General features: G+C 45.1%; 1 protein-coding gene across 1 annotated transcript in view; it reads left to right on the top strand.

Moving 5' to 3' along the window:
• The window catches only part of ca12 (carbonic anhydrase XII), a 70,769-nt gene extending 57,771 nt beyond the window's left edge, over positions 1-12,998 (top strand). Inside the window, exons 9-11 of the mRNA XM_078532498.1 lie at positions 3,751-3,783; positions 7,124-7,205; positions 11,762-12,998. Coding sequence (XP_078388624.1) covers positions 3,751-3,783; positions 7,124-7,205; positions 11,762-11,840 — 194 coding nt within the window. The 3' untranslated portion in view covers positions 11,841-12,998. The remainder of the gene's footprint in view (positions 1-3,750; positions 3,784-7,123; positions 7,206-11,761) is intronic.
• Positions 12,999-19,104: the final 6,106 nt, after the last annotated feature.

Below are 19,104 nucleotides of genomic sequence, written 5' to 3'. Positions count from 1 at the left end.
CATCCAATATGCAAGGCAACACGGTGAGTCACGTAATATGTGGAAGAGGAAGATTGTGTACGTGCTGGATTTCCCGTAGGTGACTGTTGCAAAATACATACAGGAACAAACAGGGCTGAGCTGGCTGGGTTCAAGGGAAGACTGTCAGAGGCTCCAGGTTAGACATCTTGATGAAAAGTAGGCCATTCGGTCCATCGAACCTGCTCCACCCTTCGATAACATCATGGCTGATCTGATGGTGGTCTTAACTCCACTTTCCTGCCCATCCACCCCCCCACCTCCCAATAACCCTTGTCAATCAAAAATCTGTCTAACTCAAGCCTTAAGTATATTCAATAACCCTGCCTCCCCTGCTCCCTTGGGAAGAGAATTCCACAGACCAACCACCCACTGGGAGAAAAACATTCTCCTCATCCCCATCTTAAATAGGAGACCCCTTATCTTTAAACTTGCCCCCTAGATATCCCCACGAGGGAAATGGCCTCTCGGCATCTACCCTGTCAATCCCCCTCAGAATCTTATAAGGCTCAAAAAGAAATAAGGCGGGGGAGGAGGTCTCATTTAAAATGGGGATGAGGAGGAATTTCTTCCCTGAGGGTTGTTAGTATTTGGCATTCTCTTCCCCAGGAAACAGTGCAGGCTGAGTCATTGAATATATTCAAGACCTGAGTTGGGCAGATTTTTGATTGACAAGAGAGTTAAGGGGCTATGGCAACAGGCGAGCAAGTGGAATTAAAGTCACGAATCAGACCTTATTGAGTGGCGGAGCAGGCTCGAGGAGCTAGATGGACCACCCAGGCTCCTAATCCTTATGATTTCATGATCTTAAGATACTTTTAAAACCTTACTTACCTTCCACTTTACTCCACTCGAGCTGGAAGGGCTCTGACGGGCTCTTCAGCTTCTTGGGCCCCACCCGCCGCCCTTAATTGGACAGAGAACCAGTCTCCATGCAAGTTGAGGCAGAAATCCCCGTGGGTGACTGTTGCTACCCCCTCCACCTGGGGGCAGGCCTGGAACCCAGAAGCAGCCTTTACCTCAGAATCCTGACCCCAGGGGAGGGAAAATCCAACCCCCAGGTATCACTTTTTGGGTTATTTTTCTAGTGTTTTTGTGACTTTTGAAGTGTAGTCACTCGCAATGTAGGAAAGGCAGCAGCCAATTTGCACACAGCATGCCCCCACAAACAACAATATGACAATGACCAGATAATCTGTTCTAGTGATGCAGTTTGTGGAATAAATATTGGACAGGACACTGAGAGAACTCCCTCCTCTTCAAAACAATGGTAGGATCTTTCATGCCCGCCTTGGTTTTTAATATCTCCATCTGACAAATAACACTTCCGACGTGTAACAAATAGCACCTCTGACAGTGCGTCACTCCCTCGTTACTAAAATAAAAGCAAAATACCGCGGATGCTGGAGATCTGAAATGAAAACAGAAAGTACTGGAAGAAGCTCAGCAGGTCCAGCAGCATCTGTGGAGAGAGAAACTGAGTTAACTCGACTTGACTCGTCTTTGGAACTGAAGTGAGGTCGGGATGTGGTTTTTTTTTTTGGACGAGGGGAGGGGGAAAAAAAAATAGGAAGAAATAAGTTCAGTGGGGCAGGAACAGGCTGAATCGATGGGTCTAACCAGGACAGTCCTGTTGTTATAGATTTCGGGAAGGAGGTAGAGGTGGGCTGTACAGGGCTGGGGGAGTATGAGATGCATTCCTACCTCTCTTCAGAAGTGGAGTCGTACTGGTCTCGAAACGTTAATTCTTGTCTCTCTCTCCACAGATGCTGTCAGACCGGCTGAGTTTTTCCAGCGTTTTGTGTTTTTACTCCGTCAGCACTGCTGGTCTTTGGGCATAAATCCCCGGGGGGATTGAACGCACAGTCCTCTGCATCTAACGTGAGGCTGCTACCCACTGAGTCACGGCTGCGTTCGACGCTGTGTGTTTCACAGCAGCTTTCCTCATGTGGGCGTTTGGAAATGACTCGAAAGTTGAAAGTGGGAGAGGGGGCTGCTGTCACTGTGGGTGGGGTGGGGGGGTGGTGGATCTTGTTCACAAGCTGTAAGTGAAAGGGATGAATTCACATGCTGGCTGTGTGGGAGAGTGTATGTGGCAGTGTGGGGGGTGCGATGGTTATGCAAGTAGACTGATAACTCGGAGGCTGTGAGTTGTGAAACTGAATTCAGTGAATGTGGTCATTTTGGGATTTTACGGGAGAAGAGTGACTATGGGAGCTGCCAGATTGCTAATAAAAACCCCCAACTGGTTAACTAGCCAACTAGCCTCCTTCAAGGAAGGGGAAAGCTGCCTGTTCCTGAGTTACCTAATCCCATATCTCTGGGATGGCTATTGATACTGTGGTGAGAATGATTAAAGGATAATCAGGGCTACCTTGTCTCAGTATTAGTCAAAACCCACAAACAAATAAACCAATTGTAGCCCAGAAGCATCTGATTACCACTGGATAAAGCTCTTCAATGTAGTAATCCAGGAAATACAGCGGCAAATAAGATTTCAAGGTAACACATTATACAAACGAGACAACAAAGCATTACTGTGGTTAGTGACGGAACCTGTAATTAGAGCTCTTTAAAGAACACTTACTGAACTTTCTTTATTCAAATGGAAATGGTGCCAGTTGCTGAGTAAAATTTAACAATGTGTTAAAGACAGGTCATGGTAATATAATGTTTTATAATCTAAGAAACCCATTGTATCACTTGTGCACCGAGCTTCACCCACCTCTTCCTCCCAAATGGCATGGAGCTCCACTTACCACCTGGGACTATTGCTTGTCCCCATTCCAACACCTCCCTCCACAATTTAGTGAAACTTAGCTGTACTGCCTCCAATGCAAGTATATCCTTTCTTAAATGTAGCGACCAAAACTGCTATACTATTCCTACATGGAACATATTTACCTGTGGCAAGCTTGACTGGGATCTATAAGTTCCAGTGAGGCAATGACAACATTTGCATCTGTCCAGCACCTTTAATATAGAACAATGTCCTAACGTGCTTCACAGAGATATAATCAACAGTTACTAGATACTGAGCTAAATAAGGGGGGGGAGTCACTGGAGGCTTGCTTATAGGATTAGGATTTAAAGAGAACAAAAACAGAGTTTCCTGGAAAAGCTCAGCAGGTCTGGCAGCATCGGCGGAGAAGAAAAGAGTTGACATTTCGAGTCCTCATTTTATATTTAGGATTTAAAGAGGCTCCTTATAGAAGGAGAGGTACAGCCAAGGACACACCCAGAGTTAACAGTGTAGAGGTGGGAAGAGAAGCCATTGCAGGAGAATCTTGGGCTTATGTTTGGCCAGGTTAGGGCTGAACAAGGCGAGGGCAATTCTGGACAATGGAGGACAGGCAATGAAGGAGGACGGTGTGTTCAACCATGCCAAAAACTGCACAGAGACCACGAAGGATGAGGAAGAATAGTTTATCACGGGAGATCAGATTTGTGATTCTACCTAGATTAAGCCACAGAAGGAAGTGTGATTGTGGGGAGGGAATGTAGGTGCTGGGGGATACAAGGAAGAGATGACCTTAACTGTGATCAAGACCATGGGAATAGAGAGTGCTGGTGAGGTTGAGGGCGTGTTGCAGATACATGAGAACTGTAGCCCTCAAATGTAAAAATATGAAGTGTTACAGAATATAGCAAATATGAAGCAATACAGATACAAATTGTTGCTGATGTGGTGTAACAGATATTAGTGTTAATGTAACTTTGTTTTTCTTTCAGACGCCCTAAATGCTGATCATAAGCTGACTCTCGGTAATGTGCTCTTGTTTCTATTTGAAAAGCCTGTGACGCTCTGCCCAATCACTGATATCTACTTCCCTTCCTACATCACTTGCCTCTTTTCCTCATTGTGAAAGACACGCAGAATGTTTCACTTCCTGCTGTGCGGTAACCCAGTGCCTCACTAATGGCAGCCAGGCCTCTGCCATTAGCGTTGTTGCCCTGAGGACTGGTTGCGGTCCATGGCTTGATAAACGTCTAGTTACGTTTCCATTTCAGCTGGCTTAATTTCTAAAACTCAAAGCATCTCCAGCTACTTTACCTTCCTCGCTGCTTTGACCTTTCTTCACAAATATTTCTCAGCGTTTCGTGTGGGCGCATGATCTATTTATTGTCATTGTCTGCATGCACGGGTCTGATAAACTTAATATCCATTCTACTTTCCTGTTTGATAAGTGTAAATTACTCAGTGTTTTATTATATAAAATGCGGGATATGGATGGAATTCTCAACTGCAGAATTCATTCCACTCGTTCGTGGCTTAGTGTTGTCCTCGTTTGGAACAAGTTAAGAACATTACAGAATTAATGTAAAATAAAACTGTCAGTAGGGTCTGGTGGTCTCCAAAGCTAAAACAGTGAAATAAATGACGAGAAGGGCACATTGGAGCAAGGAGACAGCATTTACATCCACATCAAGCCAAAAGGACATCACTCTCACTTGGCAAATGTGCCCGTTTTATGAACAAGCAGATGGAGATTTAGGCCCCCTCCCAACTAAAAGGCACCAGCCAAAATGTGCAGCTTATCAGCACCGAGCTTTCCTGCTGCTTGTCAGGTTGGTTGTTGGTGTTACACTGGGGGCATCCTGGAAGCTGATTTGTCACATGCTGCCCTCTCCAGGCCATGCCAGCACACAGCAGGCCAATACCAGTCATAAGGCCAATGGGACAGCAGCTATTGGAAGGTAAAAACAAAAAGCTACTGCGGATGCTGGAAATCCAAAACAAAAACAGAATTACCTGGAAAAACTCAGCAGGTCTGGCAGCATCGGTGGAAGAAGAAAAGAGTTGACGTTTCGAGTCCAACATGACCCTTCAACAGAACTGAAGTATAGTTAGGAGAGGGGTGAAATATAAGCTGGTTTAAGGTGGGGGGGTGGGGGGAGAGAAGTTGAGGGTGGGGTGGTTGTGGGGACAAGCAAGCAGTGATAGGAGCCGATAATCAAAAGATGTCACAGACAAAAGGATCAAAGAGGTGTTGAAGGTGGTGATATTATCTAAGAAAAGTGCTAATTAAGAATGGATGGCAGGACACTCAAGGTACAGCTCTAGTGGGGGTGGGGTGGAAAGACTGACAAGGTATTAGTTGTAGATTTAAAAGTAATGGAAATAGGTGGGAAAAGAAGAATCTATATACATTATTGAAAAAAAAACAAAAGGGAGGGGGAAGAAACGGGGTGGGGATGGGGGAGGGGGAGTTTAAGATCTAAAGTTGTTGAATTCAATATTCAGCCCGGAAGGCTGTAAAGTGCCTAGTCGGAAGATGAGGTGCTGTTCCTCCAGTTTGCGTTGGGCTTCACTGGAACAATGCAGCAAGCCAAGGACCGACATGTGGGCAAGAGAGCAGGGTGGAGTGTTAAAATGGCAAGCGACAGGGAGGTTTGGGTCTTTCTTGCAGACTAGATTCTTCTTTTCCCACCTATTTCCATTATTTTTAAATCTACAACTAATACCTTGTCAATCTTTCCACCCCACCCCCACTAGAGCTGTACCTTGAGTGTCCTGCCATCCATTCTTAATTAGCACTTTTCTAAGATAATATCACCACCTTCAACACCTCTTTGATCCTTTTGTCTGTGACATCTTTTGATTATCTGCTCCTATCACTGCTTGCTTGTCCCCACAACCACCCCACCCTCAACTTCTCTCCCCCCGCCCCCCACCTTAAACCAGCTTATATTTCTCCTCTCTCCTAACTATACTTCAGTTCTGTTGAAGGGTCATGTTGGACTCGAAATGTCAACTCTTTTCTTCTCCACCGATGCTGCCAGACCTGCTGAGTTTTTCCAGGTAATTTTTTGCTATTGGAAGGCGTTGCTCGGATGCACCACCCGTCTACCCAGGGTTCAGTGCCCACAACGATGGGCCGCAGAGAGGCAAGTAGCTGCTGCTACCTGTTGATTTTCCCCATCTGTGTGTGAATTTCAGTTTCTTGTTCTGAGGATTGAAATGATGGGAAGTGTTTCTGTGGGAGTTGGACCCCCAGCTCACCGAATTGCTAAATCATCCAATTGATTGATGCCTCTGTCACTTGAGTCAATATGCACCCTCTCCATGACTGCTGCAGTGTGTACCATTCACAGAATACACTGCAGCAACTCACCAACCTCGCTTCAACAAACCTCCCAAAACCATGACCTTCGTACTGAGATCAGGAGCAACATGTTGTGGAAGCACTTATCACGTCAAACGCAGACCATTCCCAACTTGAAATGTATCACCGTTCCTTCATTGTCACTGGATCAAAATCCTGGGACTCCCTACCTAACGGTGCTATGGCAATATCATCACCACACAGCCTGCGGTGGCTCAAGAAGGCAGCTCACCCACCTTCTCGAGGGCAACTGGGGATTAGCAATAAATGCTGGCCTAGCCAGTAACGTCCTCATCCCAGGGATGAATAAATAGGATTTGATTCTGGGGGCGTCACTGTGTAAACATTCCCGGCTCTCTGAAGTACTTGCAAAGTCGTTGAGACTGCATTCAGAGTTTTCGGAGACCCTGGCTCTTTGATGGGATTTCACACTGAGGACTGCTTCTCTGAAATCACAGGCACACTAAGCTTACTTTTCAGCCCATTTAATATTGTGATGTACATCCAGCCCTGGTATTGTAGAACACTAAGACCCATAGGGCAAGAATGGTGGAAGCCAGCTGGTGGTGGTGATGTGTTACAGATCACTTGGGGACTCCCGAGTTGCTGTGGCAACATACACTTTTACATGCGTGTTGTAGCCTGGAGCTATGGATAGTGATGGTAGAGGCTCCAACATTCTTTCCATCACACAGCTGACCAGGAATCTCACCCATCCTTACTGTCGGCCAATGGCTTGTGTTGGAAGGGTTTGCAGATTGATACTCAAACCCGTTTGGCTGTGTGATGAACACACCTTCTTTGACCATCAAGTCCCGGGGCAGGAATTGAACCTAGAGCTTGTGGCTCAGAGGCAGGGACGCCACCCACTGCGCCCACAAGACCTTCCCCACCCAGTGTCACCGAATATCAAAAGCTTTGCTTAGAGTGAGGTTTAGTATTTGATGCAAGCAGTACAGGTGTCAGTCTGTATTAACAGTGATCTATTTTCTGTGCAGGTGTAATTCTGGCCATTGCTTTGTGCTCTGTGCTGTGTGTCATGGTTGCTTTAGCTCTGAGCTGCTTCTTCCTGAGGAAAAGGTAAGAGCTTAAAACTCAAGTCTTTGAGTGTTTTGATTGAACTCCATATTCAAAGGGAGTATTTATCTCAGGAAATCAAACAAACCCAGGCACTTCACAGGAGTGTAATCAGACAAAAGTTAACATGGAGCTACATATAAGAGGTATCACCACAGGTTCTTGATCGAAGAGGCTTTAAGGACCCATCGTAAACGAGGTAGCGATGTGGAGAGCTATAGAGTGGGAATTCCAGAGCTTGGAGCCCAGGCATCTGAAGGCCAGGTCACCAGTAGTGGAATGATTAAAATCTGGGATGCACAAGAGGCCAGAGTTAGAGGAGTATAGGTATCTTGGCGGGTTGTGGGGGCTGAAGGGGATTACAGAGATTAGGGGAGGTGGGGTCAAGGCCTTGGAGGGAATTGAAAACAAGGATGAGAATTTTAAAACCAAAGCTTTGGTGAACCCTGAGTCAGAGATGGTGAGCACAGGGGTGATGGATAATTCTGGATTCTTGCACATCCTCAATTTTAATTGTTCTACCATTGTTGGCCGTGCCTTCAGTTGTCTGGGCCCCAACCTGTAAAACTTCCTCGCTAGACCTATTTCCTCCCTATTCCCCTCTGTTTCCTCCCTAGACCTCTCTGCCTCTTCATTTCATCCTTAGACCCCTCTGCCTCTCCTAGACCTTTCTGTTTCCTCCCTAGGCCTCTCTGCCTCTCCTCAGACCTATTTCCTCCCTAGACCTCTCTATTTCCTGCTCCTCCTTTAAGTTGCTCTTTAAAACCTATCTCTCTGACCATGTTTTTGGTCACCTTGTGTGGATTTTGATTGATACCACTCCTGTGAAGTGCGCTGTAGTGTTTTACTCTGTTAAAAGGGGCTATATAAATGCAGGCTGCTGTTGTGATCAGGAGTCTGAACCCTGACTGAAGCATTTCTCTCCAAACAACCCCACAAAAGTAAGCTCCCTTAGCAGTTTTAACGGGCTGCCTTCAGACTTTGGGAGTGATGAAAGCAGCAACAATATCGTGGAATCTGAAGCACTTTCACCTTCTCGATCTGGCGTCAAAATTAAAATGAAGAAAATCTGGAGGTGTCCAGGAGAGGGTGCGGAGATTTACTGGAGGAATGGAACCAGAGATTAGGAACGTCAGTCACATGGAGTAGCGAGAGAGAGTGGGATTGTTCTCATTAGAGCACAAAGTTTAAGGGGAGATTTAATACAAGTGTTCGAAATTATAAGGGCCAGGATTTTCCCGTCAGCAAGCGGGGGGGTGGGGCCTGCTCGCCGACACGTAAAATGACGCGCGGTGAAGTCGGGCAGAACTCCCGGCATCACCACACCCCATTTAAATTTTCAGGTAGGCGGGGGCTCAGCAAAATCAGCTGTGCGCCCACTGACCTGTCAATGGCCAATTGAGGCCATTGACCGAGTCATTAAAGTAATTAATGGACCTGCCCGTCCAACCTTAAGGTTGGTGGGCAGGCTGGGAGCCCTGGCGGGCATTAGAAAAAGCGTGAAACCTCATCCACGGGCGGGATGGGGTTTCATGTAGGTTTTAAAAACTTTAATTGAAGTGGCTTTAAAAGTTATGGATGTGTCCCAACTCATGTGACAGTCTCACATGAGGGGACACGTCAGGGAATTTTCTTTCTCTATTTTTAACATTTCTCGATGTGCCGCCGGTCTCTCGGGTTTAGGGACCCCGCCTGCACAGGGAGCACATAGCGCCCGCTCTTCAACTTCTCCCCCCTGCCAGGGGCGGGGGGCGGGGGGGGGGTGGTGAGGGGTAATTTTGCCCATGGTGTTTTGTTAGTGTACATAGGGGGAGACAGTTTCCATTGGCTGGAGGGTCAGTCACCAGAAGACACAGTTATTTAAGATAAGTAAACTTTTTTGACACAGCAAGTTATGAGATGGATTGTGTCACCTGAAAGGGGCGGTAAAAACAGATTCATTGGCAACTTTCCAAAGGGAATTGGGTAAATATTTGAAAAGGAAAGTTTGCAGGGCTATGGAGAAAGAGCAGGGGACTGGGACTAATTGGATTGAGCTGACGCACGTATGAAAACAAAAGAATATATTTCCCAATGTAAGCTGTAAGCCTGAGCACTGCCTGGCAGGGCTGGTGGGGGTGGGGGGAACATGTGCCCAAATTCCCAATTGGTGCCCCTGCCGGTCAAAGCTGAGTGCCGGGAAAACCTCGCAGCGTGCACATTGATGCTTGTAGTGGTAGGTATGGCGGGGCAGAGGAAAGACCCGTGCAACGCTGAGCAGAGTACAGCGGCCAAGTCAGGCGCGTGTGTGACTGAAAGGGAAACTTTGTGCTGCTGTAGTTTGTCCTTCAGTGGAAGGAGATTCCAGGCGAGGGAGATGCTGTTACAATAAACGTGCTGAGTTGCTGCACGTAGAATAATCAATGCCACAGAAGGAGGCCATTTGGTCCATCATATCTGCGCTAGCCGAAAGAGAGCTATTTTAACTTAATCTCACTTCCCAGCTCTTGGTCCTGTAGGTTACAGCACTTCAAGTAGATATAGATGGTTTTGTAAAAATACAATGAGGGTTTCTGCCTCCACCTCTTTCAGGCAGTGAGTTCCTCACCATCCTCTGGGTAAAAAATATTCTCTGCACCTCTCCTCTAACCCATTTGCTAATTACTTTAAATCTATGCCTCTGGTTATTGACCTCACTGCTAAGGGAAAAAGGTCCTTCCTATCCACTCTATCTAGGCCCCTCATAATCCTCCACAGCTCAAAAAATCTCCCCTCAGCTTCCTCTGTTCCAAAGAAAATAAAATGCACCCTGTCGACCGAAGCAGTATATTAAAGGAGGAGAGGGATTTAAGATAGGGGCTAGGGGTTCAGGAAAGTAGTGGATTCTGGGGAATGTTCTGGAAACCAGGCCTCAACTAGAATTTTGCATCCACTGCTGGTCACCGCACTTTAGGGTGGATGTGTGGGTCCTTGGGAGGTTGCAGAGGAGATTTACCAGAATGGTTCCAGGGATGGGGGAATTTTGGTTACAAGGTTAAGTTGGAGAAGCTGGGGTTCTCCTTGGAGCAGAGGAGATTGAGGGGGAGATTTGATAGAGGTGTACAAGATTATGACAGGTTTGGATAAGGTAGATAACTCTTTCCATTAGCCAATGGTACAAGGACTAGAGGACAAAGATTTAAGGAGAGCTGGCAGATGTAAGAGAACTTTTTTTACACAATGAGTGGAAATGACCTGGAACTCGCTGCCCATGAGGGTGGTGGAAGTGTAAACAATCAATGATTTCAAAAGGAAATTGGATGGGCACAGGAGTGAAATAAGCCTGCAGGGCTATGGGGATCAAGTGATGGAATGATACTGAATTGCTCTGTGAAAAGCTGGCATAGACTGGATGGGCCAAATGACTGCCTTCTGTGCCATAAATGTCCCTATGACTCTGTGGGGAGGGCTGAAGTCAACCTGCTTTCATCCTCAGGGAATCGGCATCTGCCTCAGTGCTGCTCCATGATAGGTGTGGAAAGGGAACAGTATCTCTCTCTATGTACAAGGAAGTTTTAAAGGAACAATAGAAATATATATAGTTGTAGTGATTGATCTGCAGGGTGAGAGGACAACAGGATGAGAGAGATATCTGAACCTATGCTTGTGCTATGCCTTCTGGACTCCACAAGAAATGTACCTAAATCTTCAACAACCAGTTAAACATCCGCTACACTAGTTCCACAGTCCCTTAGGTTGCTACTGACTGTACAGCTGTTACATGAAATACTGTTCAGCCATGCTTACAAGTGGCTGAATTACAAGAGGATTTTTAAAATTCTTTCATGGGATGTGGGCATCACTATCAAGGCCAGCATTTTGTTACCCGTCCCTAATTGCCCTTGAACTGAGTGGCTCGCTGGGCCATTTCAGAGGGCAGTTAAGAGTTAACCACATTGCCGTAGGTCTGAAATCACATGTAGGCCAGACCAGGTAAGGATGACAGATTTCCTTCCCTCAAGGACATTAGTGAACCAGATGGATTTTTACAACAATTGATGATGGTTTCACGGTCACCATGGACTAGCTTTCAATTCCAGGTTCTATTAGTTGAATTTAAATTCCACCAGCTGCCATAGTGGGGTTTGAACCTGTATCCCCAGAGCATTCACCTGGGTCTCTGGTTTACTACGCTATTACACTACAGAGTACTATTACTAGTACTCTGGATTACTACAATATCACTACGTCACCATCCCTCCAATACCAATGGCAGATCGGTTTTGGCTGCATGTTGAAGTTTTGTAGCCAGGATCCTCTCTCCTCTTTGAATTGATGATCCTTAAGTCCAGCTCGTGCAGTGTATTAAGGATAGATCACTCTTCGTTCTTTGAATGATGGCCATCTTTCACACAAAAAAAAACCCTCTCAACCATCCTCTATAGTTTGCCTTTTGCTTTGGTTAAGGATTTTCGGGAAACGAGTGCAAATCGCGGGATCAGGTTGATAAATTTAGGCCTTAACCATCGGTTAATGTTTGTTGCTCATGGGGATGTATTTTTTTTTAACCCCCTCCCCTCCAACTTCTCTTGTTTCTGCAGAGCTGATAAAACAACTGAAAACAGAGGGGTTATCTACAAACCGGCAACCAGTAAAGAAGATGTGCTTTCACAAGCATGAGCCTCAAGCTGAATCAAATATATTCTGGAAATAGTTTAGAGAGGTGGTTAGTACAGATGCCTGAAAATATAGAGGCAACATTTAGCAGCCTGGTGTCATTTTGTATACACCCTAGACCTTCACTGAAGAATATCCAAATGTTATGTTTTAATGACAATTTTTCTTCTTGCATTCTAAAGTTTCTAAGCTGATTTTTCTCCTGGATGTTTGCTCGCAGCAGTGTCTTGAAGATTAATCTTCAATCCCTGGAAACTCCAGATCAATCCTGCAGGGTTGGCAAACTTAATGACTTGTCTTGAAAAGGGCAGATGGGGTTGGGGGTGGTTTAGCTCCTTAGAATATGGCAGACTCAACACAACCCTGTCCCAGTGGAATCTGTCGGTCTCTCAATGGAGTTCGGGCTGAAGCCCAGAGGAAATTGAGCCTTTGTGGCATTTATTTATTAATCCGGTGTCTGGCTCAGTGTCTCACGTGCTTTGTAAATGTCCACCTTAGCATGAAGATTTTCCTGCCTCTTTCGTTCCAGCCCATCAACTGCTGTCTGACTCACTGCATGCACTGCAAAACCCACCCCACAATTGTGCTGACAATTGCACCTCCCCCTCCCTCCCATTCACCACTCCTACTGGCCAAATCCCCAGTCTCCTGACTACCTTATTCTCCTCTTAGTCTAAGGGAACAGTCCCCCCACCTCCGTGAGCCTTTAAAAACAAAGGCACAGGGCTTGCACAAGAACTGTCCCACTCCTTAAGGACCCTCAGATGGAAATCAACTGGATAGGCATCCTGATCCATTTTAAGATTCATCGTTCTAAGGTGATATCCTTGTCTATTTTAATATTGACATTACTGTTGACAGCACCGCTTATTTCATTCAATTGAGCAACATCTTTAAGAATGAAAACAGACGCAAAATCTTTATTCCATTTTCCTGTCACTTCAGAATGGGACCTGGCCCTCAGCATCGTCCGATGGTCCAATCAATCTTTGATAGTCTTCTGATTTGGAGAAACCTTTTCCCAATACTATTGCAGTTCTCCAGAAACATCATTTCCATTAATCTTTTAGCAGCTTGAGTTTCTTCAACTGTTCCCAGTGCTCGTCTTTGTTTTGCTGTGTATTGTGTACGTTTAATTTATAAAAAAAACAATGCTTTTTATGTCTTATTTGTCTTTGTACCTGACCAGACTCCTTGGCATCTTTTGACCACACTACCTTCTTTACATCTTGGAGACGTTCATAATTTTATTTTATTCTTTTAAACACGCCAATGAGTTTTGGAGTTTTTAAGGTGAAGGTAGATAAACACACAAGAGAGAAAAGCTGATGTTGACAAAGTGAAATTAAGTTTTACGTTAGATCACATTGGATATATGGCACAGAACCAGGCCAATCCTGTGTTTATGCTCCACTTGAGAGCCTCCTTCCATCGTTCCTATAAAAGACAGGAGCTCATGGTATTGGGGCGTAATATATTAGTACAGATAGAGGATCGGCTATCTAACAGGAAATAAAGTTGGGATAAATGGGTCATTTTCAGGTTGGCAAACTGTGACTAATGGGATGCCACAGGGATCAGTGCTGGGGCCTCAACTATTTACCATCTATATTAATGACTTCAATGAAGGGACCAAGTTGTAGCCAAATTTTCTGGTGACGAAAAAAAAGGTGTGGGGAAACATAAAACAGTCTGTAAAGGGATATAGATAGGTTAAGCAGGTGGGCAAAAAATTGGCAGATAGAATATAATGTGGGGATATGAGGTTATTCACTTTGATAGGAAGAATAGAAAAGCAGAATATGATTGAAATAGAAATTACGGAATACCGTGGTACAGAGGGATCTGGCTGTCCATGTACACCAGTCATAAAGTTAGCATGCGGGTACAGCAAGTAATTAGGAAGGCAAACAGAATGTTGGTCTTTATTACAAGGGGGACGGAACATAAAAGTAGGGACATCTTGCTACAACCGTACAGGGCAATGGTGAGACTACACCTACAGTAATTTGTATAGCTTTGGTCTCCTTAAGGAGAGATATACTTGTATTGGAGCTGTTCAGAGAAGGTTCACTAGACTGATTCCTGGGATGACGGCGTTGTCTCATGACAAACCGTTGAGCCAATACCTGGAGTTTAGAACGAGCGGTGATCTTATTGAAACGTGTAAGATTCTAAAGGGGCTTGACAGGGTAGATGCTGAAAGAATGTTTCCCCTTGTGGGGGCACAGTTTCAGAGTTAATGGGTCTTCTATTTAAGATGGAAAAATGAGGAGGAAATTCTTCTCTGAGGGTTGTTAATTGCTGGAATTCGCTATTCCAAGGAGTAGTGGAGGTTGAGTCACTGAACGTGTTTAAGGCTGAGTTAGATTTTTGATCTCGAGTAAGTCAAGGGTTATCTAAAGAAGGCAGGAAAGTGGAGTTGAAGCCATGATCTTACTGAATGATAGAAGAGGCCCAAGGGGCCATGTGGCTTCCTCCAGCTTAATTCCTCCTAAATACAGCAGAAAATTAGGACACAGGAAGGTTCCACAAACAGTATGACACCGACAAGCTAAATCTGTCTTTAATATTGGCTAGAACTCACCTCTTTTTCAAAATAGTGTTATGGAATCATTTACTTCCATGTCAGTGTGGGGTGGGGTGGGGTGGCAAATAAGGCCTTGGATTAATATTTCATCCAAAACATGGCTCCTCCAATAGTGTCGCACTCCCTCAGTATTGCAATGGAGTGTCAGCCTGGATTTTGTGCTCAAGTCTCTGACGTGGGTCTCAAATCAGTAGGTGGTGTGCTACCCACTGAGCCACAGCAGACACTATGGGCTAGATCTTCTATGGAGTGGCAATCACAATCGGAGTGCCACTCTGCTCCTTTTTACTTACCTTAGTTGGGAGCTGTACATGCGGGGTGGTGGCGAAGGGGTTAGGATGGGTCGGGGGGCTACTTGGGGAATGGAGGTCTGGTCGAGTACTGCGTGCGGTTCTGGTCACCATATTATAGGAAGGATGTGATTGCACTGGAGAGGGCGCAGAGATTTACCAGGATGCTGCTTGGGCTGGAGGGTCTGAGCTACGAGGAAAGATTGGATAGGCTGGGGTTGTTTTGCTTGGAAGGTTGAGAGGGGACCTGATAGAGGTATATAAGATTATGAGTGGCATAGATAGGGTGGATAGGAAGGCACTTGTTCTATTACTAGAGGGGTCGATAACCAGGGGGCATAGAGTTAAGGTAAGAGGCAGAAGGCTAAGAGGGGAGTTGAGGAGAATTTTTTTCACCCAGACGATGGTGGGAGTCTGGAACTCTCTGCCTGAAAGGGTGGCCGACTCAGAAACTCTCATAACATTTAAGTATTTAGATATTCACTTGCATTGCCATAGCCTCCAGGGCAATGGGCCAAGCGCTGGAAAATGGGATTAATGTAGTCAGACCTTTGTTGACCGGCATGAACACGATGGGCCGAATGGCCTCCTTCTGTGCTGTACACTTCTATGAGTGGTCTGGGGGGGATCGTGAATGTGTGGACACAGATTTAAGGTAATTGGCAAAAGAAGCGATGGAGACAGGAGGAGAAACCTTTTCACGCAGCGAGCGGTTAGGGTCTGGAATGTGTTGCCTGAGTGTGTGGTTGAGGCAGGTTCAATCAGGGCATTCATGAGTGAATTGGATTATCTGAAAAGGAAGCATGTACTGGGTTACAGGAAGAAGGCAGGAGAATGGCACTAGGTGGAATGCTCATTCGGACAGTCGGCACAGACATGATGAGCTGAATGGACTTCTTCTATGCTGCATCATTCTGTGGTTCTGTCTGAAGGCAATCCAGTTACTAGTTTCTGTCGTTTGTTTCAACCCCTCGTTTTTGTATTGGGACGTGCTTATACGTGAACTGTTCTAATGTTAGTGCTGGGATTTTATACATGTTGCTCCTACAATTACAGTAGCCTCTGCAGTTAAGCTGACAACACCCACTCACTGTCTTGGCTCAGACACAAAGGACAGCCATTTGGGTGATGAACTAGAAACACTATTAGAAGCAGTCCATTCAAACCCTTGCATCTGTTTCGCTATTCTATTGGATCATGGCTGATCTGTACCTCAAGTCTGTTTTTGATCTATGTCCCTTGACAAAAATCTCTCAGTCTGCCTTGAAAATTATAACTGATCCAGAATCTTTTTGGGGGGGAGGGAGGAAAGAGAGTTCCAGATCTCCACTACCCTTCGAGTGAAAAAATGCTTCTTGACATCACCGCTGAATGGCCCAGCCCTAATTTTAAGATTGTGTCCCCTTGCTCTGATTCTCTAGCAGAGGAAACCATTTTGAATCTCCTTTATCATTTTAAATACCCGAGCTGGATCACACCTCAATCTGATAGTTAGGGTTGCCACAACTCCAGCAACTGAAGATTAATCTCACTGCTGTGAGCAACTGGGAGAAAAATCATTGGGGCAGGTTTTTAAAAAAATGGCATGCTTCCCCACCCCAATTTTCTAGTTATAAATGTATTGAGGATGGGGGAGAAAGGCTGTTTTAACAGAGTTATATCAGATAATGGAAGAGCCTGCTTGTTTTCCAATCGGCCATGAAAAGGTTAGGAGCAGTGAAGATGAAAATGCTGGGTGACCAGTGGCAGAAGCATAGAGGATCATATGAGTTGGAATACATTCAGGTGCAGCGGGCAAACTTAGAAGGGCATCATCACTTATAAATCCAGAAGGAAGTGCTACCTTCAGGGGACTACAGTAACACATTGTAAAAATATCACACAATCACACTGGAGCACATCATTGGCTATTCTCCCTCCCCAAACAAAGTAATTGCCAAAATCATTTTTTTTTTGTAAAGTCAACACCTATTCGAAGATGAAAGTCTTTAGTCCAGCAAAGTATAGGCTTCAATCAATGAATTGTAGCCACTGTTGTAATGCAGGAGACACAGAAGCCAATTTTCACACAGCAAGTTCCAACTGATAGCAATGTGATAAAGAACAAATAATCTGTTTTAATGAGGCGTAAATATTGACCAGGACACACAGGAGGATCTCCCTGATGTACTTCGAGATAGTGGTTTGGGGTGTTTTATCAAAGGAGGAGGAACGTAAAACAATTACCGTCACCAGGGAAAAGGTACTGGGAAAACTTTTAGACCTAAAGGCTGACAAGTCTCTTGGACCTGATGGCCTGCATTCTAGGGTCTTAAAAGAAGTGGCTGCGGGGATATTAGACGCATTGGCTATAATCTTCCAAAATTCCTTAGATTCTGGAAGGGTCTCAGTGGATTGGAAAATAGCTAACATAACACCTTTACTCAAGAAAGGAGAAAGACAGAAAGCAAAAAGCTATAGGCCAATTAGCCTAACATCTGTCACAGGAAATTGCTAGAATTCATTATTAAGGAGGTTATAGCAGGATACTTAGAAAATCATAATGGAATCAGGCAGAGTCAACATGGTTTTGTGAAAAGGAAATTGTGTTTAACTAACTTAGAGTTCTTTGAGGAATTAGCGAGCAAGGTCGATAAAGATGTGGATGTGGTGTACTTTGATTTCCAAAAGGCATTTGATAAGGTGCCACATCAAAGGTTACTACACAAAATAAGAGCTCATGATGTAGGGGTAACATATTAGCCAGGATAAAGGATTGGTTTGCTAACAGGAAGCAGAAAGTTGGGATAAACGGATCTTTTTCAGGTTGGCAAACTAGTGGAGAGCTACAATGATCAGTGCTGGGTGTTAAAGTTGCTTATGTGGTGACAATTGAGTGCATGCTCTAGTTGTGATTAAGAGCAACTGATACTAATTGGGGGAAGGTTAGGGCACATATATAAGAACCTGTGGGGGTGACAGGCTGTGTGGCAGGGAGTAGTCGTCTGCATGGGTATTTTATAGGGCTTTGTGAATAAACCTGTGTTGAAGACAGACTGGTTCTATCTTCCTCCTTTGTTAAGAAAGATATTCAGCAACTTAACACCTGGGCCTCAACTATTTACAATCCATCTCAATGACTTGGACAGAGGGATCAAACGACAGCAAGATAGGTAGGAAAGTAAGTTGTCAAGAGAAGGCAAAGAGTCTACAAAGGGATATAGGCAGGCAAAGTGAGTGTGCAAAAATTTGGCAGATGGAGGATAATGTGAACTTCTTCACTTTGGCAGGAAGAATAGAAAAGCAGTATACTATTTAAATGGAGGCAGTTGCAGAACTCAGTGGTGCAGAAGGATCTGGGTGTTCTGGTACATGAAGCACAAAAATTTAGTATGCAGGTATAGCAAGCGATTAGGAAGGCAAATGGAATGTTGGCGTTTATTGCAAGAGGAATGGAATATAAAAGTAGGGAAGTTTTACTGCAACTATATAGCGCCTTGGTGAAACCACATCTGAAGTACTGTGTACAGTTTTCGGCTCATTTGCAAAATGATATAATTGTGGTAGAAGCAGTTCAGTGAAGGTTTACTTGACTTATTCCTGTGATGGAGGGCTTATCTTATGAAGAAGAGTTGAACAGGTTGGGCTTATACCCCATGGAGTTTAGAAGAACGAGGGGTAATCTTATTGAAACATATAAAGATCCTGAGGGGACTTGACAGGGCGGATACCGGGAGGATGTTTGCTCTTGTGGGGAAGACTAGAGCTAGGGGTGGGCACAGTTTAAGGATAAGAGGACTCCCTTTTAAAAGAGATAAGGATTTTTTTCTCCGATAAGGTCATTAATCTCCAAATTCTCTTCCCCAGAGAGCAGTGGAGGCTGGGTCATTATGTTTATTCAAGGCTAAGCTGAGTAGGTTTTTGATAAGGGAGTCAAGGGTTATGCGGGAGGGTGGGGTTTGGCAGCAGGCAGACAGGAAAACCGAGTCGAGACCACAATCAGATTAGCCATGATCTTATTGAATGGTGGAGCAGACTCGAACAGCCGAATGGCCTACTCCTGCTTCTAGTTCCGCGTTCCTATGTTCTTATGTTTACATCTACTTGAGGGCCTCAGTTCAGGGTGACCAACTCTCATGAAATAAAATAAGGGAGACTTTGAACGGTGCTGGTGCTGGTGCGGGTGGGGGATGGTGAGATTGCAAAGTGCTGGTGACTGAGAGCAGGGGGGAGGTTGATGTGGGCAAGGTGGACTTGGGGACAAGGTGATTGTAACAGGGAGGAGGGGTGCTTAGCATGGGAACAGGGGAAGCTAATGACCGAGGTGGGTGCTGGTGACTATGAGAGCAGGGAGGGCAGGGGAGGGGGCCTTAGCAAGGTTCCACAGCATTGCTTCTCATAATATACC

This window comes from Cetorhinus maximus, chromosome 30 (genome assembly GCF_964194155.1).
Source record: "Cetorhinus maximus chromosome 30, sCetMax3.hap1.1, whole genome shotgun sequence".
In the NCBI taxonomy this organism is placed as follows: domain Eukaryota; kingdom Metazoa; phylum Chordata; class Chondrichthyes; order Lamniformes; family Cetorhinidae; genus Cetorhinus; species Cetorhinus maximus.
This window is presented reverse-complemented; position numbering and strand designations above follow the sequence as displayed.